Source organism: Oscarella lobularis, chromosome 3 (genome assembly GCF_947507565.1).
Source record: "Oscarella lobularis chromosome 3, ooOscLobu1.1, whole genome shotgun sequence".
In the NCBI taxonomy this organism is placed as follows: domain Eukaryota; kingdom Metazoa; phylum Porifera; class Homoscleromorpha; order Homosclerophorida; family Oscarellidae; genus Oscarella; species Oscarella lobularis.
Genome location: NC_089177.1, coordinates 3,696,729 through 3,717,509, shown reverse-complemented (window position 1 = coordinate 3,717,509; position 20,781 = coordinate 3,696,729). Strand labels below are relative to the sequence as shown.

Here is a 20,781-nt window from a genome sequence, read left to right as displayed (position 1 = left end):
CTTCGAGTACAAGCTCGTCATTTTGCCGAATTTCTAATAAAAGGCGAATCGAATTAGAACGAAGAAGCGTTCAGCGACAACAAAGAAGCCAATCTTTGGCAGCAGTCGGACTGGAGTCCAGCTGGGAAGCTAAAGATCTCGAGTGGCTGCAACTGAACAAGTTCAGACAAAACGACCCTTTCAATGTTGTTCTCCTAACGCTTTTTAGGCAGTTCCAAGCGTACCGTCCGGAGCCAGAAATTGCAGAAAATTTGCTACAGCCAGCGACTGATGGATCGAAGAAGACCTTGGCGGTAAGGGGATTCCTTATTTAATTAATTATGTGCTTGCTTTCTTGCCTGTTAGGTACACAACAAGACTGACTGACTCTTAGCTGACTCAATCTGCGAGTGGAACATCAGATAAGTACTTAGGTAATGGTTTGCGCTTCAGTAGCTTTGGTTCGTTTGTTGTTGCAGGAGGAAGACTTAGCGGTGCGGTGACGTATGTGCGTACGGTGAAGGATTTTTACACGGTTGTTGTCTAAAGATGGTTTTCTAATGCTTCAAGAGCACATCAACATCTTTCAAGATTTTATTGGGGTCACGAGAACTGGAAGGAAGGGTGGTGGCTCATAAATTCTACTATGTGTGGTCAAAAAATTTCAGAAAAATTTAGTAAGCTCAAAACCGGTCATGATTTGGTGCTCAAGGCTTTTTTTATTTTTTCATTTTTGGAACGCAACTCAAATATTCTGCAAAGAGCAAAACCCAAGACAAACAACTCAAAAACTCAAAGTAAAGTCAACAAAGTCTCAAGGCACGGGCGCAACGGGCGCGCAAAGGGCGTGCTGATCTTAGAAGCCAGGTGACGACGGTGGCGAGATGACCGGTTGCACCTCTTCCGGCTCCTGCTGAGCACTGCCGCTGGCTTCAGCAGCCAGACCTTCTGGGTTTGCTATGGCCGTGATTGCATTTGCGCCCCGAAGAAGGTACAGCATTTTCGGCTTCACTTCGGACGTGTGATCGACGAGGTGGAAAGAATCCCTCAAGTGGCACCGACAGAGGGGGCAGTTATACGTGTTGGACCTTTCCAGGAACTCGTTGGCGCATCGACGACAGCCAAAGATGCTGCCACAGCATGTTGCTATGACCACCGAACTTGTCAGCGGCTCAAGGCAAATTGTGCACTTGAGGACATCTCGAAGTCGCTCCATTTGCCACGCATTTCCTGCCAATTCGTTAACTTTGGATTTGATGTCGTTCACATCGGATTGCAACTCGCCGAATTTTTCAAGCGTCGTGTTGGTGGCGTTCTGCGTCGTTCCTGCAGGCGAGGGCATCAGGATCGAGGGGCTTGATTGAACTGGTGGTAGCACAATGCCCGCTGCGTGACCCCAGCCACGGGTTGTGATCATGTCGTCGGCGTTTTCGTACTCCTGCCGTCGAACGGCGAAGATTTGCTTGTTTTTCAAAGTCCAGAAGTGAAGGCCTAAAGCACCCTTATCGGAAGTGATCTTAACTCAATTAGCACCTTACTTCGTGTTCCTGGCTCGTCGTACAATTTTGAAACGTTCTTGTCGACGAGAAAGATTTCCTCATCGGGCGGGATCACGCCACCGTTGACGAAACTCTCTTGCGCTGCGCGTATCACCTCGGGCACCGATATCACATCTTCCCTCACCCCGATGTTAGCCGTCATAACCGATCTTCCCGGCTTCATCTTCTTACAGTCAGGAGAAATGTCGATCTTCACGAGTTCGATTCTTTTTTGAATTTCTCGCTCTTCTGCGGCCGGTGCTTTTCTCTTTCGCCCGAGGCGAAATGACGCCGGGGAGCTTTGCATAAATCGGACTGCTCCCGCAGCAGGATGAGGATTGCCACGCGAGGGGCGAAAGAAGCTTTGCATGCTTGGCAAGCTGTCAGCAGATTCAGTGTCTTGGGCTCTCGCTGTGGCCGACGACGACGTCGATTCGCCAAGTCCTTCGCCTGGATCGACGACTCTGTACTTTTTCTTTCCTTCGCACGGAAATTTCCCGGTAAACTGGTTGGGAAAAATGGGAGCAATAGGAGCAGACGAGGCGTTGTCGTTCAATTCAACCAGGTACAAATTGGACGAGCACTACGCATAATAATTCCACGCGCCATACTCCTGACGCTGACCGCCCTTACCCTTAGTAAGATTTGTAAACGCGGCAAGGTAACGTCGGCGGGCTTCAAAATGAACGTCGACGTTCCTTTGACGAGGGAGACGACTTCCGTGGTAGACATTTTCTGGCCCTCTGGTAAGAGTGTCTCCAATCGTTCTAAAGCATCTCTTATATAGTATGCGCATCTTATTTGTAAGAGACGGCGTTGCTGCATAACAAATCTTTTGACGTTTGTCCGTCTTTTCACAGCAGGAAAAGGTTGGATTTGTAACGATGGTGACCAGTGCGGCACCTTTCGGCACCTTTCGCCTCATCTCTAGCCGCAATTGCGTAAACGAATTTCCGTACACTTTTGAACGGACAGTTCCTTATTGGGTGATTCACTGCAAGGTCAAGTAGGTGCTAAACGGTTGTGGGCTGGTCATGAGGATTACGTAGCCCGGGTTAGAACTACTGTAAATCGTAGGAAATTTGGCGCTGCTAGCCAATCGCACGATGGAAGAATTGGTGGACGAAGACGATGTCAGAGCGTACATTGCTCAAGGCTTTACGCACGACAAAATAAGCGACCTCCTGACGGGACAGTTTCCCAGTGTTCGAGGTTTTAGTGCCCGCAGTGTTCGACGCTATTGCAAGGAGCACGACATTCACTGGACCACTCCTGTCACAGACGACGAGCTGCAACGCGAAGTGGAGAAGGGCGTGGAAGCTGTAATATGATCAGAAAAGAAACCAGACGCATGTAACTGCGCGATCTATATAGGTTGGTCCAACGTACGGCAGAAAAACGATGAAGGGGTACCTAGCGACGCAGGGACTGTACGGAATCGGCGAGGTAGGATCCTTCACCCGAGGCTTTGCTTCAAACCAGTTTCTCGAATTGGCAGGCGAGGGTGGGGCGGGCTTTGAAGGAGGCGGCGCCGGAGTACCACCAGAGCAGGCAGGCATCGGCTGCTCGTCGAGCAAATCCAATACCATACTACGCCGAATATTTTGGACACAAATTACACATCGATCAAAACGAAAAACTAGGAATGTACGGCGTCACTCACGTCGCGGCGATCGACGGTTACAGCGGAAAACTTGTTCAAACAGCTACGATGCCGCTCAAGAATAATCAAGTAATATATAGAGACGTTTTCCGCCCAGTTGCTTTGACGTACGGACTCTGGGACCAACTGAGAGTTGATCACGGTTCGGAATTTCTTCTCACTCTCTTCGTCCAAGAAAGTCTCTCTGCCCAAAGGACAAATACTTCACGAGAATGTTACGTGCAGTCAGATTCGAGAAGGGTCAGTGCTGCCAGGCTAATTAACCTTGACGATTAATGGAATAATTTAGAACCACCCCATTGAAAGGATATGGGGAGAAGTAAATCAACGCGTCAATTATCCAATAAAGGCAGCCCTAAATATTCTCGTCGAGCAAGACGCCTTAGACTTGACAGATGAAAAGAGCAAGTTTTCTGTGTCGTCCGTCGCCATGGAGACAAGCAAGGTGGGCATGGCTCGTTTTGTCGATTCGTGGAACATGCATCCCATACCAGGTATCTTAGCGAATAGTCAATATAAATTTGTTTAAATAAGTCTTCCCGAATCTAAGGTCGGGGAACGCCAGACTTCATATGGACACAGCAGAATCGCGCTGCGCCGATTCCTCCTTACGCGGTTCCATCTCTTCATGAAGCCGTTCTTGCCTACGAGGCCGCAACAGGAGGAACTCTTGTCCCTCCTCATACGTTTGGATTAGACGTTTTAGCTCACAGTCCCGCCAAGACGCTAGAAAGAGAACAACAAATGCGTCACAATTTCAATTTGGAGGACATTTTTTCTCGTGCTGTAAATGGTGACGGCACCTTACTGCAGCAGGCCGTCACTTATCATCGCCGTCTCACCGAATCGTTGTTGTAAGCCCAGTATAGCGCGACTTTTTGATTTAGTAGCAAAATAATCATCGTGGTAGTATGGTAACATGTTGAATGAGAGTAGGGCACAGTGTAACCCTAAGGATTTCCTTCTTAGTTCAAGGATTGACTTTGCAAAGACAGATTACACCATGAGCACACCCGTGGTCTCAGCCCCTTAGCCCGTATGTCCGGGTAGGGTAAACGGGTTTCTTTGTTTTTTCTTGAAAAGCCGTTTACCCTACCCGGACATACGGGCATCAGACAAAAATCAATAATGTTCTACTGGTTATCCTCTTCCTTTTCCCGAGTCCAGGTAAATAAGCCAAAAAGCAAATTATTTATTTAATAAAAAATTAATAAAAATAGAACTAAAAATTGATAAAAATTGAACTAAAAATAAAACTGAGAAAATGTCATACTCTGAAGATAAAAGACATCTAGCGCACGGACTACCATTCGATTCACTGGCCACGAGAGCTCACCTTTCAGCCGCTCTCGTACGTCTTCAACGCCAAGAGGACGTTGAACGGATGAATGCCAGCTCTTCTTAGCGCATCCCCGTCACGCAATCGACTGCAGAATGAGATCAAGTCCACGTGCACATTCGTTCCGGCCGTCTCAGCAAGCAGACGTCTTGCGGTTCGCCGCGATGGGGCGTTGTTGAGGTGGCGTAGTCGGTGGCGTAGAGAAATCTTCGCTTTCGCTCTCTTCGCTGAGCCATTGAGGTCAGCTAAAGCGCGTTAGACGGAAGCAGCGATGAACTAAAAGACTAAAAGATTAAAAGGTTTAGTCGTACAGTGGGACGTGTTTTCTGTACTTTAGTTTGGCCGTTTAGTACACGGACCCTATGCGTCAGACCAGAGAAAAGGAGAAAAGTTCAAGAGATAACGATATGGTTTATCTACGGGATTGGAACAGTGTCCTGCTTTCTCTTGGCATTTCTCTGGAACAAAACGAATGGAGTATTGGGAGAGGATCACAGCGTCGCTCTCATTATCTTGACGTGGTGTCTAGCTTTAGTTGATTGCTCTTCATCGGTTACTTTTCTGCCTTACATGGGTCAATTTTCTCCTGAACTAATCAGTGCACTCTTCGTTGGGGAAGGTAATTAATTAATTAATTAATTAAAAATTACGTTTTCTCTCTATTTCTAACCTTACTGTTTCAGGTTTGAGTGGCGTCATTCCTGCCGTGTTGGGATTGATTCAGACGCAGAATACTCCGTCGGCGAATGAGACGAGCTTCTATTGTCCACACGATCAGCCTCCTCAGATTCTGCGCTTTTCTGTTGGTGTCTACTTTGGTTTGCTTTCTCTTCTCATGCTACTGAGCTTCGTCGGTTTTCTCGGTCTCAGGCACTACAAAGGAATGAACGCGTTGAAAAATACCGAGAACAAATGCCAAGTTGGAGAGGCATCTGCTCTGATTCAAGTTTCACATAATGCACGCGAAACGTCTCCTACAATGCGCTCTGTTTACGGCATATATTTGCTTTTGATGATGAGCTGGATTAGCTGCCTTGCCTATGGCCTTCTACCGCCTATATCACCGTATGCCTTTCAGCCGTATGGAAACAGTTGGTCAGCAGCCATAGTCAACAGTGGAATCCTGTCCACTCCAATCACCGCACTCATTGCCTATTGGTTACCGTGGAACCGAATTCTAGGGCAACGCGGTCCAATAATGCTAGTGAATGTCTTTGTTATGATTATAACTGTCTTGGCGGGATTTATTGTGTGGGTTGCTTCGCCCATGTGCGATCGAGATCGGCCTCTTTATGGGAAACCAGGCGGAGCCTTTCCATTGGTAAGTAGAGAGAGAAAGAAAGGATTCGTTTTTTGCTACTGTGTGGTTTCTTTACAGCTCCTGGCTAATGTAGCCCTTTATTCTGGTGTCACGTTTGTGAGCATTGTTCTTGCGAGGGAAGTGGAAAAACGGTGGGGTGAAAAGGGCTTACTTTATTATGGACTGGTCTCGCAGATAGGCTCTTTGATTGGCACGCTTTCTATTTTCGGTCCCGTTCAGCTAAAACTATTCAAACAACCATCAAAATCAAAATGCAATTAATAAAAAAATTGTATGCGGTGCATGATCTCGTTCTGCTGCATTTATGAAGCTGATACATCAGGAGGATCATCCTTGTCCAGAGCCAGAGGCAAAAGGTCGCCGGCCTTGCCACAAAAATGAAATCTAAAATAGAGATTGCATGCAGTACAAGGCACATCCATTCCAACTCACGCAAACGCTCCTGTCACTGGTGTCGTTTCAATATTGAATTCTGCTACGGGTACTCCTCTCTTTGCCAAATCCGGAGCATAAGCTGCGGCAGGATAGACGACAGATGAAGTGCCAACCTAAATAATCAATAAATCCCCATAAAAATAAACGTCTAGGTAACGTACGACTAAGCAGACGTCACACTTTTCCATAGCATTATCGACAGCAGTTAAAACGTGAGGAAATAAATCCTCGCCAAACCAGACAACATGCGGTCTCAACAATCCTTGGCATCGATCGCATTTTGGCAGAGAATCAATTGGTATTCGAGAATCCGGCACATCCACTTCCGGAGCTCTGAACGGAAAAATTAATTAAAAGAATTCGAATATAAACCACAAACCCTTTTCCTTCCAAAGCAGGACAAATCGGACTTTTGTAGGTCTCTTCTATTTCCCCGCACTTTGTGCATCGCGTCTGAAAAAGAGAACCTGGGCAAAAAAGATGATACTGTGCCTAATGATGTTTTTTTCCCCGTTCACTGTACCGTGCAATTCGAGAATATTTTTCGATCCGGCGCGATGGTGGAGCCGATCGATATTCTGCGTCACGACAGTGACAGTTCGTCCCTTGTTCTCCTCTTCGAGTCGTTTTTCCAATTGAGCGATTGCGAGATGAGCTGCGTTCGGTTCCTTGCTTTTCGCTACCTCTCGTCTGTAGCTGTAGAATTCCCAGACGAGCGACGGATTGCGTTCGAATGCGTCCATTGTCGCCAAATCTGTTGCCTGATATTTTCGCCAGAATCCGCCTTGGCCGCGAAACGTGGGAATTCCGCTTTCCGCGCTGATTCCAGCGCCAGATAGCACTAGGATATGACGCGAATTTTTAATGACTTCCCGAAAAGCTTTCATATCGGATCGCGGAAAGCCCGATTCCATGCGAAACTTCGCACAGTCTCGCTAACGCGCTCTCCGTTGGCTGGTACGGGCTAACCTACGAGTCAATAAATAGACCGTGACTCAATCCACTGGTCCTTCTTTCGCGAGACGATGCATCGACTCTTCGGTGGCAAGAAAAAGAAGGAGGCGCCAGCTCCGACGGCGCAGGATGCGATTCAACGACTCAAAACAACGGAGGAGATGCTAGAAAAAAAAACCGAGTTTCTGGAAGCGAAAATAAAGGGAGAACTTCAAAACGCTAAAAAGCACGGCACGAAAAATAAGAGGGGTAAGCAAAGGGCGGTCGAACTGGCAGCAGGACCCCTTTTGAGGGTAAAATTCACGCAGCCGCTCTGATGGCACTGAAACGCAAGAAGCGATACGAGAAGCAGCTCCAGCAGATCGACGGGACCCTGTCGACAATCGAATTTCAACGCGAAGCGCTCGAAAACGCGAATACGAACGCGGAAGTCCTAAAAAATATGCACGTCGCCTCGCAAGCTCTCAAATCGGCTCACAAAACCCTGTAATAAAGAGACGAGTAACTAAATAGATAAATAAATAAATAAGTCGATAAAAATATGTATAGTATATAATGTATTTATTATTTATTTATTTGAAGAGATGTGGATGATGTTCACGATCTCATGGACGATATATCAGAACAAAATGAATTGGCTCAAGAAATATCAGAGGCGTTGACTCAAGGTGTCGGTGCCGCACAGGATATTGATGAGGTGGGTAATGAAGTACTCACTAAGAGTACGACTCTATAGAATGGGGAGTGTAGGACGACCTGATGGCCGAGCTTGAAGAACTCGAACAGGAACAGATTGACGAACAAATGCTAAACATTCAAAGTTCAGATCTCGAACTTCCAGAAGTTCCTGAAGCAGCTCCGGCAGCAGCAGCAGTAGCACGTAGGAAAATTCCTCCTTATCAATATAGACCTATATGTGTGTTTTAATTTTTTTAGCTACTCGGGCTAAGGCAAAGAGTGCTGAAGACAAAGAGCTTGAAGAACTCGAGGCTTGGGCTACGGCCTAGAAATTGTAAGGATTTGTTTTTTTGCTATATGTCTCTTCCTGTTCGATTATCGTGGTCGCTCCTTGTATCCCCGGAATTAATTAATGTACTGCGGGGGTGTGTGTATGCACGGGACTCAAAAGAAACCAGAATTGTCGCCGCGTCATGTCGCTTTTCCGTCGTCTCTATGCGAGAAGACCGCAATTTCTTTCAAAAAGAGCGCAGGGAGGCGATAGCCAAAATCTTCGTCTTCCTACGCAATCGCGAGTTGTCGTGTGCGGTGGAGGCGTCATTGGCTCCTCCGTTGCCTATCATCTCGCCCAGCGCGGCTGGACAGACGTCGTTCTGCTGGAACAGGGAAGGTACTGTACTTCCCGTCACGTGGCTGAAACGTACGTGGATCGGCTGTACTGTAGGTCTTTGGGATGCGGTACAACTTGGCATGCCGCTGGACTCATTGGGCTGCTAAGACCAACTAAGGCTCTAATGACTCTATCGAAATACGGTCGAGAATTGTACAAAAGTTTAGAAACGAAAACGGGGTTCGACACAGGTGCGTCATATCGCGGGCCTGGTCAGTCCTGAAGTGTGACGTTTTGCTCGTGCGTCTCGCCATGCAGGATTTCGAGAATGCGGCTCATTATATTTGGCAACCACCCAGGACAGCATGATCTATTTCAAAAGACTTCTTTCTCTTGCCAAGTGAACCTCGCTTTTCATGCTAGTATTGATCAGACCCCGCGGCTCGCGTGAAGGGGAGGACCGCGCAAGCTAACCCAGTCCGGGCCAAACCTGGTTCGCTGCACTCGCTAAACCGGTTTAGCCACGCGCGAGGAGATACGCCCCTCGTGTGCTTAAAAAAATAGCGAATTTTAGGTCGATTTTTTTTGAGTGGCGAGAGTTGAATTGTGCTGCATTTAAACTTAATTGCAGCGCGTTTTTTCCTCCATAAGATCTTCTCGCATTGAAGCTCATCTCGTCACGCCAAAAGAAGCGAATCAACTTTGCTACGATCACTGGATCAGAACAGATGACCTCAAAGTTTGAAACCTGCAGCCCTTGATTTTTTAATTAAAAAAACTGAATTACAGGGAGCTCTGTGGGTGCCACAGGGCGGTACCGCAAATCCAAGTGACGTCTGTCAAGCTCTAGCAAAAGGAGCGTCCCAAAAAGGCAGCCAAGCGCGCCGTCAATTCGAAACGTTGCCCACTATATGTATACGTGTTGCTAGGGGTTACAATTATCACAAGCTCCGCTGTCAATTCTATTCTCACGTCCAATGGACGAGTGTGGGGCGTGGAAACAGACGAGGGAAACATTCGCTGCGAATATTTTGTTAATTGTGGTGGTCAGGTATTGGACCGAATCGAGCGAATTCTCTTTCGAGCATCTCTCTCTTTCTCTTTCTCTCTCTAGTGGGCACACCAACTCGGAAAGGTATCAAAAGCGACAAACGCTTTTCTTCTCATACTAGAAGAGTACAGTAGTACAGTTGATTATCCGAATCTCTCGAAAGTAATTGAACTGTAAAAAAGCCATTGAATCGCGATTCGGATAATCAAGGGTTGGGGATAACCAGAGTCTCGGTGCGTGAGCCCGAGAATTGCCTGAGAGAGAAACTGTCTTAGAAATCGAATCCCCAAGTGGCAATTCCCTTACATTCGACGGAACACTTCTACGTCGTTACTCAGCCAATCAAAGGAATTCCAAACATGCTGCCAGTCATGAGGGAATACGACGCTGGCGTATATCTTCGCGAGTGGAGTGGAGGCGTCTGCGCGGGCGCTTTCGAAGTAGAAGCTAAGCCCTGCTTCGCTGACGGAATACCAGACAATTTTGAATTCCAATTACTACCAGAAGACTGGGAACATATCGGTATTTGATGATTAATTAAGGTCAACAACTCCTCACTGACTATAATACTCCGTCTTAGCTGGGCCTCTTGAAGCCGCAATTCATCGCATGCCAGCGCTTGGGAAAGCCGAAATAAGACAGCAAATCAACGGGCCAGAAAGTTTTACACCTGACAATCGCTACATTATCGGAGAAGCGCCGGAGGTATAGCAACTGACTTGTCACGCTTTCAATTTTTTTTTGACCAGCCTGTTTCAGATAGAGAATTATTTCGTTGCTGCCGGCTTGAATTCGACCGGCATTGCTAATGCGGCAGGCGTCGGAAGATGCCTTGTCGAGTGGATCATTGACGGGCAGCCGAGCGTCGATCTAACGTTGATGGATATCAAGCGTTTTGCTGAACACCACAACGAGAAATCGTTTCTCTACAATCGAGTGAAGGAGGTTGTCGGTTCGATCTACGCGCTGCCTTATCCCGGAAAACAGTTCAATGAATCAAGAGGCGTCAAGTGGTCGCCACTGGCAGAGCGACACGAGAACGCGGGAGCGGTCTGGTGCGAAGTGATGGGAAACGAAATCGTCCAATGGTTCGGAGACGGAAAACACGTATGTAGGAGCAAAGACGGAATCATCTACGTATGTATGGACTTCTTTTTGTCTCCATAGGATAATGATGAGAATACGTTTGGTCGGCCTCGTTGGCTTGAATTCGTTCGGGCAGAATTGCTCGCTGCCTGGCAGTCCTCGGCTCTCTTCGATCTCACATCCTTCGCCAAATTTGAAATTCGAGTAAGTTGCACGCGTCGCGTGGAAGGAAGTATACGGTGTCACTGTCACCCCGCGTAGGGAAGAGGGGCTTTGCATTTGGTTGAAAAACTGTGCTGCGTCAAGACAAACATGTCCAACTATTCTCAACAGCACGCAATTATGCTGAACGAAAAGGGAGGAATTGAAGTCGACTGCCAACTCGTTCGTTTAGAGGAGAACAGGTACACGCGATATACATTCATCTCGGATTATGGTCACGCGAATCGCTTTTCTTAGGTACTTTCTTCTGGCTGCAGCTGAATTGCTAACCAGAGCTCATCACTGGATTCGTAAACATCTTCCAGAAGATCAGTCCGTCACCGTCTTTGACAGAACGGATGACTATGCTCTACTTAGTCTTATTGGGCCGAAGACAGATACAATTTTGTCGCGAGCGTTTGACCTATCAACACTTCAACCGGAAGAAGCAAAGGTACGCAACTTTCTTGTGTGACACCACCAGCTATTTTGTATCTCCATTTTTGAATATAGGAAGCAGACTTCGTTTTGGGCGATTTCTCGCCTGTCATATTGACGAAAGACAAAATGCAAGCAACAAGTATTCTTGTTCCAGCAAAAGTACGTCATTGAGATAAGAGTCGACTGATTGACGTCAATGTCTTTAGTTCGCAATCGACGTCTACGATCAGCTCATGAAATCGAACAGAAACGAACTGATCGACGCCGGAATGCACGCTTACAACGCATGGAGAGTACAAAACGGCTTAGCAACCTGGCAACGCGAACTATCGCCTTACATATCACCATTAGAAGCGGGAATGACCGATCTGATCGACTACACAAAGGCAAGAAAAGCGCACGGGCCAAAATGGTCAGGACCCCCTAAGAGGCCCTCCTCCTTTTTCCCCCCCACCCCAGTATTTTATAGGAAAAGAGGCGCTTCTCTCCCAGCGAGAGGATGGAATCAAACGAACATTGGCTCTTTTTCGACTCGAAGATCCGACTGGCGAAGTGATGCCGTGGGGAAACGAGCCCATTCGGAAAAGGGGGGAAGAAATTGTGGGCGTGACGACGTCGGGAGCGACGTTCGACGTCGATAGCGAAGCTGCGCTCTGTCTCGGTTATGTCAATTTAGCCGATTGGCACAATCTTGCGACGGACAAAGCCATACGAGATCATTTGGTGGAGATGGAGAACGACTACGTCATCGACGTGTCGGGGAAAGCGTATCGGGCCAAGATTGTCTACTAAATAGTCAAAAAGCACTTACTTAAACTAGCTTGAACCCTTTTCACGCAGAATTCGGCTCAATTCGTTAGCTTCCTCCATCAAATAAATATCCGGGAATTGAACGTAGCGAACTCCCGCATGCATTAACGTTCCATCGATTCCTTTTCAGCGACGAAAAGCGGAGGCACCGTCAGCACGGTAGCACAGTCACTATGCGCGCCGCGCGTAGCATTCAAATGTATCTACCGTCGTAGAACTCACAATTTCGATCATGTTTACGTTGCGCATCGTTTTCGTTCTCATTCCATTCGTCGGCGCCGCGCTCGCGACGTCGTCGTCGTCACTCGAAGAGCAGTGCCAGAACAAATTCACGTCGTGCGGCGTACTACGGGGTCGCTGCGATTGCGCAAATCTCGACGACGACACGTGCGAAAACGACAAGTGCTGCGCCGCGTGCAAGGCGTGCGTTGGCAGTCTCTGGGAGCGATGCTGCGAGGGCACGGATATGTGCGGCGGCAATTCCGACGAGCAAGCGTCGGAAATCGTAAGCGGACCGCTGGACGATGCCAATTCGGAGAATTTCGTTCGAACTGTGACGAGAGAAGCATGGCGTTCTAAAAAGGACATTTACGTCAGAGCCTCGGAGCTTAGCAAAGGTACGTGTATGGCCTGATGACGTGGCTCTAGCGTTCCTAGAAGTAGGCGTGCCGGTTTAGGAAGGACATGCGTCGTTCTGTCGAAAAGTCTCCCATTGGATGAGTGCGTTCCATATTGTGAGGAGGTGAAAGCGGTGCACTATCGTTGGCATCGTTCGCCTGGTTGCTGTGAGTGCCGTAACAGTGGTTGCCAGTATGACTCGGACGATGAAAATCAAAAGCCTTCGTGCCCGAAATGAGTTTTGACTACTGGAACCATTTAGTTAATAGAAAAGGAAGGTTTTTTTTTAGATTTTTAGATGACTGTTATAGACTTACCTCATTACCTGTTTCTGGAATTTTGTGACGTCAGCATTAGAAAACAGCATTCGAATAATACGCACGGTTTCACATTCGCTGAAACGTCAAGCTGTTGGATATTTCCTTAAGAGGTCATTTCCTTTGATTTTTGGAGCAAAACTCCTTGATCCGTCCACACGCTTCTTGGAGATTCTCTTCCGATGCCGCAATGACTATTCGGAAGTAATTTTTATACCGAAAACACTACAAAAAGAGGATTAATCAATATTAAATATTTCTGCTACTTTTTCTCATACACTTCCAGGCAAACAGCGGACGGAATACTCCCCGTATAGGCGCGTGCAAAAGTCAATCTCATCCTTGAAGTCTAACACTTTGGTATCGATTCCAATCTGCACAATGCACATTGACTAATTAATTATGCATTCACCCAAACGTTTCATATACCATCATGTATAACGATCCTTGAGGCATGATAGGAACGAGACCAACGCATTGAGAAAGAGCCGAATAGCTCACCTCAGCGTGTCTCTTGTTTTAATTAATAAAAAGCGAATAACGAAATGAACTACGTGTCTAATTAATTATCTTACTTTCAATTTTCCGCCGACGCTGGCAAAAAACGTTTCGGGAGTCTTGGCAAGGATTTCCGGAAGAGCGGCCTGAATGGGGGCGCAAGATCCCAAGTGAACACGCGTCATGTTAATCAGACCCGGTACAAACTACACTGTGATTATAGAGTCGAATAAACTAATCGAAATGAGTGCTACCTCTTTAGCCAATACGCCATGGCGATCATGAAGTACAATCCATCCCATTCGCCATCCAGGAACAAGATATCTGTTGGTATAAGAATGAAACAGTCTCTTTTCTCGCGAAATGACATGTAGTAGCACCTTTTTCCTAAGCTGTCGCAAGTAATGATTGGAACGTTGTCAGAGAGCGACGAAAACGAATAATAGGTGACTCCAGGAAAAACCTGCAAAAACGTACAAGCTACATATTAAATATATTTCCCAATTACCGTGTCACTGTATACTTCATCAGATACAATGGGAAGACGATGCTTTAGTGCCACTAAAGAAAAAATTAACTTAGCAATCCCTAATTCTTAATTAAATACGTTGAAGTATAGCCTCTTTGTGTTCTCGGCTATAAACTGATCCACACGGATTCGAGGGATCGTTGACCACAATGGCTTTCGTTTTTTCATCAATCTGAGATTCCAAATCATCTAAATCGATTTCCCACGATTTGTCCGGCTGCTCGCATCATAAAATAAAATAAATATCATTCAACTCTCAACCCACCAAGAGTTGATATTCCTTCGCAATAATTCCAGATCCCCCCGTAATAGTTTTGTAGATAGAAAATCCGGGCGTTGGAAGGAGTACATTTTCCCCAGACGTCGCCAGAGTGCGCAGGGCAATATCAAGAGCGCCCGAGCAGCCGCCGCTTGTCAGGAGAACATCCTCCATACAAAAAAAACTAAATATTCAATAGAAGCATTCATAAAAAATTATTACCTCTTTTGTAAGAGGCACTTTGCTGCCTTTGGAATATTTTTCAGCTAGAGCAGCACGAGCACTATCCATTCCTTAATTATGTACATAGAATGCTGCCACGTAATCCGACTGTCATTTTTTTTACCAAAAGATTTGTCGTAACCGTGGTACTTTCCACAATCAAACGACTCCTTTACGGCGCTAATCATCTCCGGCAGAGGCGGAAGGAAGTTGTACTCTGGATTGGTCGGATCACCTTAAATTAATTCGAAATAAATAAATAATTTATTTTCATCGAGAGAGGGCGGGGCTTTTTAGCAAAAAGGAGGGCGTTTACTCTCCTTTGCGCTATTGAATGCTTACCCAGTGACAGAAGAATCGTCTTGAAGTCGGGATTCGGCTTCGTTGTCATTTGATCGAGGATAGCGCGGATAGGATTGATCGTATTTTTCGCTTCCAGCGACGCTGCCACGTGCCAGCCTTCTTCGGAGTTTTCGAACAGTTTCGGTTTCTTGCTCGGGCTCGTTGACATTGTCTCGAACGTGGAACGACTTAGAAGCGAGGTGAAGATTGCCGTTATCCGGGATTTTGCGACGGTGCACGCCGGACGACCCAAATTGAGCATTTCGTGCTCAATTTTTTACAAATAATGTTTTTTGTCCCCAGTTGGAATGAATGGAAAAAAACTAGTAGTGCATGAAGTGAGAGGAGTTGCGTAAAGCAATCTATCCGGGACAGCGTGAACACCACGTGGTGTGAACGATTCCAGAAATGGCCGAAGACGGTGAGAATGACGCGGGAACGGCGACTACTGGCAAGGTCTTCACCTACGAAGAGGTGAAGACGCACAATAGTTCGGAATCACTGTGGGTTATCATTCACGACAAAGTCTACGACGTCACCAAGTTCAAGGAGGAGGTAGGACATCGAGAACCGATTCGATACGGTGCTACACGTGTCGTACTCTTTTCTAAAGCATCCGGGTGGGGAGGAAGTTCTTCTCGAGCAAGGAGGTGAGTCCAGCCGTTTCGCGATCCGGGACCTGGGTTCGCGAACCCTTTTTTCTCTCACACACGTAGGCGAAGAATCGACGGATGCCTTTGAAGACGTCGGTCATTCGACGGACGCTAGAGAGCTACTGGATAAATACTACATTGGCGACATGGAGCCACGCGAAGAAGACGAAGAATCCAAGAATCAAGTCGGTGAATAAAAAACTTCAACAACGCGCGCTAAACCAATCGCGTTTTCTTAGGAAGGGAAGTTCGAAACGACGGCAGAAGAAACTGCAGAATCCAGTGAAAACAAAAGGTGAAATCTAAAATTACTTTTCTCCTAAATATAACCATTCCAAATTTAGTTCCGGTGGCGTTTCCATGACACTGGTGATAGCAGCAGCCGTTCTCGCCTCAGCCATCATCCTTGGACTCTATATTAATAGCTAAGGGATTCGAATCCAAATTGAATTTTTCTTGTGACCTGTTCCTTTGTGTTGTCTGTCCTTTTTTTCCATGCATTAAACTATTCTCAGTTAATCGCTTCGTCTCCCTCCGCCGCTACCTCCTCTTCCTCTTCCTCTTCCTCTCCTCTGAACGGTTGCTCGCACGCTTCGCACCACTCGCTACCCGGCAAGTTCACCAGCGTACATTCCGGACAAACGACGCTCTCCCCTCCTTGCGCGCCCTCGTTTCGCTCCCTCCCGCACGCCTCGCATTCCATGTACGAAGGCTCGCTATAAAACGTGCAATGCTCGCATCGCCAAAGCCGAGGTGGTCGCGTCGGAGTCGCCACTGTCGTCGCCAAGGCCGCCAAACGCCCACCGCTGCCACGTCGCACTCCCCTACAATAGGACGCGCGACGTGGCGAAGAAGAGACGGCGGCGGCGGCGGCAGTGGCGACGGCAACAGCGCTTCCCCCATCGACGCCCTCGTCGTCTTCTTGCACCGGTTGCTCGACGGCGGCGTTGCAGAACGGCGGATGACGCGAATTTCGACGCGATTTGCTCTTAACGCGACGCACGGCGGTGAACGTGTGCTCGCCGCTTCCATCGACGCACGGTATGCCGTTGTAGCGTTTGCAATTGTCGCAGAAGAGACGCGAGCAGTGACAGCAACGCGCTTTCGCCGGACGCGGACAATTGCCACAGACGGAGTTGGCCGGAATGGGAAGAATGCGCGGCTCGCGCGCCGCCGCGGCCGCCGCCGCGGCCGCCGAGCCGGAAGACGAAGAGTGAACGGAAGACGAACGTCCGGCGGCGAGAACGAGAGGCAGCGATCGTCGCCCGTTCCACGCGCGCGCCGTCATTCCGCCGCCTCGACCGCGTCCGCTATTTCGAATGAATCGTCGATGTCGACTCGATGACGTCGTCGCGTCCGGCGGCGTCGCCGCCGGAACTTGCGGCGTGACGTTGACGACGACGCCGCGGAAGGGAAAGACGGCATCGGAGTCGGAGCCGCTGCTTTCTGGAGCGAGTTCAAAGTCGCTGCTGCTCGTTGCGCCCGTGCTCGCGTTCAAATTCAAACTGCTCAGTTCGTTGCGTAGGAATTGGGCGACTTCGAATTCGACGACGTCGGGTTCGTCGACGTCGGCGTTGGCGTTGCTAGAAGAGGAATTTTCCGTTGAATTTCGAATGAGAGACGGCTGGGAAGGCGTGCGAAGAGATGACGTTGATTGTCTTGAAGGACGCGGCGGTGGCGGCGGCGGTGGCGGCGGCGGATTTCGAAAAACTATGGGCTCACTTTCGAAATCAATTAAATTCGGACAATCGGACGCTGACGACGAAGGTTGGCCGCCGACGCTGAAGAGTGCGGAGCTCTGATCCACGTAACGGTACATGTGATAATCAAAGGAATGGTCGGATGATTGAAGTGCTCGAAATCGATTGTCGTTGTTGGGAAATAGCTGCGACACGTGATCGTGCTGCACCGGTGGACTGAGTGCACGGGCTTCGGATATTCCATCCTCTTCCTCCTCCTCCTCCTCCTCCTCCTCCTGATTTTCTTCATTGTTCACATGACCGCTTTCGTCATTGTCATCGTCGTCGTCGTCGTCCAATCCCAAATCCAGCGTTTCAAATTGACTGAAGAAAGATACGTTGCCCCTCGCCGAAAGCGCTTCTTCGCGGAGGGAAGAAGCCTCGTCGTCGACGTCATCAGGATATTCTCTTCCCTCCTCTTCATCATTGTCATCGTCGTCCTCCTCTTCCCCTCTCTCTACACCGCATGATTCCCACTGCGTAACTGTATCGCTACCTGTATCGCCAGCCAATTGCGTATCCTCGGTATCCTCATCAAGATTCTCTATGATGAAAAAACCTTTCATCTCTTATCAATTTCTTATTTATTAAATGTCTACCTGCACTAATAATTCCAAACTGATTCATAATTTGCATGGCTTTTCGACGCACCTTACAGACCATGTCACAGTCCGTCACTGGCTCCATATTACATCTCAAATCCAATGAAAATTGAACGTTACGTTCCAATTTCGATTTGTTTTCAATCACTCCAAATTCACAGCATTCCAACGTCGATTGGCATTCTTCGAGCGCCGCCTGCACTTTGGCGCGAATGTGCGAAACAGCCGACTTTTGCTGCGACAACTGTCGCAACTTGGAGCGCGACACTTCCCGCGCTTTTTTCACCAAATCGCGCGCGCAATTTCCGGCGGCGACGAGCAGCGCATCGTGCGTCGAACGAATCGTCGCGACCGCATGCTCCTCGCGTTCCTTGACGGCGCGCGCCGCTTCGTCGACGCAGGCGAACGCGCTATTCAATTCGTCGCAACGCGCGCTAAGCGCATTGACAAACGTCTGAACGAGACGATGATGATCGTCGATCGCCTCGTCGGCGAGCACGCAATCGTGGCCCTTGTGCTCGCCGTACACTTGACAATAGATACAAATAAGACACTTGTCGTCGCGACAATAGACTTTCTTGATTTCGTCGTGTTTCTTGCACTTTCCCGTATCGCCCATGGCGGCGCCGCCAATTCCTCGCGTGGAAGCGCGCGCGCTAGCCTTTGACGTCACGATCGCGAGTAGTTCGAGTAGGCAATAGTTTTTCGGTAGCGATTCGACGCCGCTCGATAGGGGGGCCCCCGGGCCGAATAGGGTCTGTCGATTCAGATAGCCCGTCTGCGTTGGACGCTTGCACGTCGGGCACGTGATCGAGTTGAATCGTTCGAGACGACAAAGGCATTCTAGAGAGAAATGATTAACCGCATTCCTTTGGCCTCGATCGGGGCCTCACCCGTGCAGTAGGTGTGTCCGCATGTTAGTATGCGCGGAACGCGTTCGATTCGCTCGTCGCCGTACGTCTGATAGCAAACGGAACAGCGACAGCCGACATTGTCTTCCAACAACTTGGTCGCCATTTTAATTTAATACGGGAAATAAACGACTCGTTTATTATCACGTGATTGGCTATATCTATGTTCTCGTACAGCTAAAATGGGCGTCCATATACGAAAACTAATACTAATTGATAGAGTTGCTTCGGCTGAGTCCTTGCAATAAAATGACCAGCTCCCTATAATGATATCACGTGACTAATTACATAATTAATTTTCTTCTCATACCTTGACTGTCAAGACTGAAAGTTTGTCTATGTATTCGGTGACAAAGCCCCCTATGTCGTCCTCATATTGCCACGGGCGCCATGCAACCGACATACGCAATCTCAAAGACTCAACGGCTTTCCTTGTCCCCAAAAAATGAAACTTCATGTCGCCATCCCCAGTAAGAAGAGCCACGTGAATCGTCTAGATAGAAAAAAAACAATAAACCAAACGATATATTTATTTATGAGAAACTGACTGCAGCCAAATCTTTAAGAATTGGCAATAGTGATGACGTAGAGGGATGATAGTGAGTCGAAACGTTCTCGCTGCACGGAGTCCATTTGGGAGCCATTGACGATATGTGCAAGGTTTCTCTGACGTCGTCGCGATTAAGATACAAAGTCTCTGGCTCTTGACTAAAACAAGGCCATTGCGTCAGACCAAACTAATTAGAAACAAAAAATTAAGAGAGACTTTGACGCGCAGTTTCTAGTTACGTCTTCTGAAAAACTCGACGGAAGTGCGCAGGACGAAAAGATGTTGTAGTTGTTCAAAAGATTAGTAGTATTTCTCACGTCATCAATCTATAAAATAATTAATTAAACAAAGACACTGTAGAAACCATTTACTTACGTCTTCCGCACACCCAGAACCATTCGTGGGTTTATAAAAGGAGCACGTTGTACCATTACAGCAATCCCTATGAAGACTATTCCACCTCCTAAAGAATACCATTTATATACATTATTCGCCACTATGACTATTTCCTTACGTTAGGCTGATCAGACCGTGATAAAATGCGTAATCGACAAAGAAGTTCTCATTGTATTTATCATTGATGAATCCGCCTTCGATAATCAAGCCGCCGAGTTTGGGAAACGACGTGTTCGATATCAGCCTCTGAGCCAGAAGAGCTCCCGCCGTTGATGCATATCCTTCCGCGAAAATAAATAACGGAACCGATGTAAGATCTAAAAATTTTTCATAAAACGCTCCCATCGCCTTGATGGTATCATTGACAATCTTCAAAAGAAACAAAAGCTACAAATGTTATCCTAGAAACGCCTCCTGTGACTCTCACCGTTTCGTCACTATAATAGTGAGGCTGTGGCTCCCAGGGATCCGTGAACGAATAGCCAACGCCCACGGGAGATTCCAAATAGAGAACATTACCCAACTAAAAATTCCTATAGTCATTGAATGGCTTCGTGGTCACATTCATTACCTTGGCCCACGTGGAATTGGCTGGATCGTTATACAAGTGTGTTCCACTACTGGAAACCTGAAAAAATCAAAAAAGTGCTATAACACGGTCGAGTGTCACGTGCAAGTGATTTTACCCTATACGGGCCCGTTTCAGTGAAGAGAGAAGTGAAGGAACTGCAACCGGGACCTCCGCTTAGGAAGAGGACCAGTGGCATTGGCTTCGGCGAGACTCCCTTGAGGAACCTGCGCAATTTAATAGACTTTCAAGGCCGTTATCTGCCTTTTCTGTTTTATTCTGACCAGTAATGAATGTGTTTGCCGTCTCCGATTTCAAGGTAGCCGGAATATTGACTAATATCGACGTTTTTCACTTCGGGTTCGCCGGGTAGACTTTGTATTAGATCGGGATTGGGCACTTGCGCAAAAGAGAGCGCGAGAACAGCGGGAAACGCGATATAACAAAACATTCTTTTGTCGAACGATGCGC

At 47.7% G+C, this 20,781-nt stretch overlaps 9 protein-coding genes across 9 annotated transcripts; 5 read left to right on the top strand and 4 right to left on the bottom strand.

Moving 5' to 3' along the window:
* Positions 1–2,623: 2,623 nt before the first annotated feature.
* On the top strand, positions 2,624–4,120 carry LOC136184533 (uncharacterized). The gene is made up of 5 exons (XM_065971439.1): positions 2,624–2,839; positions 2,892–2,963; positions 3,016–3,420; positions 3,470–3,674; positions 3,731–4,120. Exons 1-5 carry the CDS (start codon positions 2,624–2,626, stop codon positions 4,036–4,038), a joined length of 1,206 nt encoding a protein of 401 aa, XP_065827511.1. The 3' UTR covers positions 4,039–4,120.
* Positions 4,121–4,961: 841 nt separating this feature from the next.
* On the top strand, positions 4,962–6,121 carry LOC136185016 (riboflavin transporter 2-like). Its single transcript, XM_065972051.1, has 3 exons — positions 4,962–5,138; positions 5,203–5,840; positions 5,898–6,121. The coding sequence occupies exons 1-3, from the start codon at positions 5,090–5,092 to the stop codon at positions 6,099–6,101; spliced, it is 891 nt and encodes a 296-aa protein (XP_065828123.1). The 5' UTR covers positions 4,962–5,089; the 3' UTR covers positions 6,102–6,121.
* On the bottom strand, positions 5,875–7,500 carry LOC136185017 (NAD-dependent protein deacylase sirtuin-5, mitochondrial-like). The gene is made up of 5 exons (XM_065972052.1): positions 6,799–7,500; positions 6,655–6,742; positions 6,437–6,608; positions 6,273–6,388; positions 5,875–6,224 (listed from the first exon to the last, which is right to left on the bottom strand). The coding sequence occupies exons 1-5, from the start codon at positions 7,187–7,189 to the stop codon at positions 6,143–6,145; spliced, it is 849 nt and encodes a 282-aa protein (XP_065828124.1). The 5' UTR covers positions 7,190–7,500; the 3' UTR covers positions 5,875–6,142.
* LOC136185019 (charged multivesicular body protein 4b-like) lies at positions 7,237–8,324 on the top strand. Its single transcript, XM_065972054.1, has 5 exons — positions 7,237–7,478; positions 7,538–7,715; positions 7,812–7,926; positions 7,980–8,109; positions 8,166–8,324. Exons 1-5 carry the CDS (start codon positions 7,301–7,303, stop codon positions 8,234–8,236), a joined length of 672 nt encoding a protein of 223 aa, XP_065828126.1. The 5' UTR covers positions 7,237–7,300; the 3' UTR covers positions 8,237–8,324.
* A 37-nt stretch (positions 8,325–8,361) lies between these two features.
* On the top strand, positions 8,362–12,189 carry LOC136185010 (pyruvate dehydrogenase phosphatase regulatory subunit, mitochondrial-like). The gene is made up of 16 exons (XM_065972042.1): positions 8,362–8,577; positions 8,632–8,768; positions 8,836–8,917; positions 9,169–9,256; positions 9,307–9,388; positions 9,447–9,568; positions 9,632–9,652; positions 9,844–10,090; positions 10,149–10,273; positions 10,328–10,675; positions 10,736–10,858; positions 10,916–11,058; positions 11,114–11,309; positions 11,369–11,455; positions 11,503–11,682; positions 11,756–12,189. The coding sequence occupies exons 1-16, from the start codon at positions 8,381–8,383 to the stop codon at positions 12,086–12,088; spliced, it is 2,511 nt and encodes an 836-aa protein (XP_065828114.1). The 5' UTR covers positions 8,362–8,380; the 3' UTR covers positions 12,089–12,189.
* Positions 12,153–15,473, bottom strand: LOC136185012 (tyrosine aminotransferase-like). The gene is made up of 12 exons (XM_065972045.1): positions 14,892–15,473; positions 14,674–14,784; positions 14,550–14,620; positions 14,334–14,495; positions 14,147–14,285; positions 14,048–14,100; positions 13,920–14,002; positions 13,794–13,863; positions 13,617–13,745; positions 13,471–13,554; positions 13,320–13,415; positions 12,153–13,266 (listed from the first exon to the last, which is right to left on the bottom strand). Exons 1-12 carry the CDS (start codon positions 15,151–15,153, stop codon positions 13,156–13,158), a joined length of 1,371 nt encoding a protein of 456 aa, XP_065828117.1. The 5' UTR covers positions 15,154–15,473; the 3' UTR covers positions 12,153–13,155.
* On the top strand, positions 15,262–16,063 carry LOC136185020 (cytochrome b5-like). The gene is made up of 5 exons (XM_065972055.1): positions 15,262–15,446; positions 15,505–15,541; positions 15,608–15,729; positions 15,784–15,839; positions 15,889–16,063. The coding sequence occupies exons 1-5, from the start codon at positions 15,300–15,302 to the stop codon at positions 15,971–15,973; spliced, it is 447 nt and encodes a 148-aa protein (XP_065828127.1). The 5' UTR covers positions 15,262–15,299; the 3' UTR covers positions 15,974–16,063.
* LOC136185009 (uncharacterized) lies at positions 15,726–18,907 on the bottom strand. The gene is made up of 3 exons (XM_065972040.1): positions 18,779–18,907; positions 17,883–18,728; positions 15,726–17,827 (listed from the first exon to the last, which is right to left on the bottom strand). Exons 1-3 carry the CDS (start codon positions 18,900–18,902, stop codon positions 16,056–16,058), a joined length of 2,742 nt encoding a protein of 913 aa, XP_065828112.1. The 5' UTR covers positions 18,903–18,907; the 3' UTR covers positions 15,726–16,055.
* A 9-nt stretch (positions 18,908–18,916) lies between these two features.
* LOC136185013 (lysosomal protective protein-like) lies at positions 18,917–20,778 on the bottom strand. Its single transcript, XM_065972046.1, has 10 exons — positions 20,595–20,778; positions 20,429–20,537; positions 20,314–20,370; positions 20,170–20,265; positions 19,861–20,111; positions 19,722–19,809; positions 19,586–19,672; positions 19,345–19,533; positions 19,107–19,289; positions 18,917–19,057 (listed from the first exon to the last, which is right to left on the bottom strand). Exons 1-10 carry the CDS (start codon positions 20,759–20,761, stop codon positions 18,974–18,976), a joined length of 1,311 nt encoding a protein of 436 aa, XP_065828118.1. The 5' UTR covers positions 20,762–20,778; the 3' UTR covers positions 18,917–18,973.
* Positions 20,779–20,781: the final 3 nt, after the last annotated feature.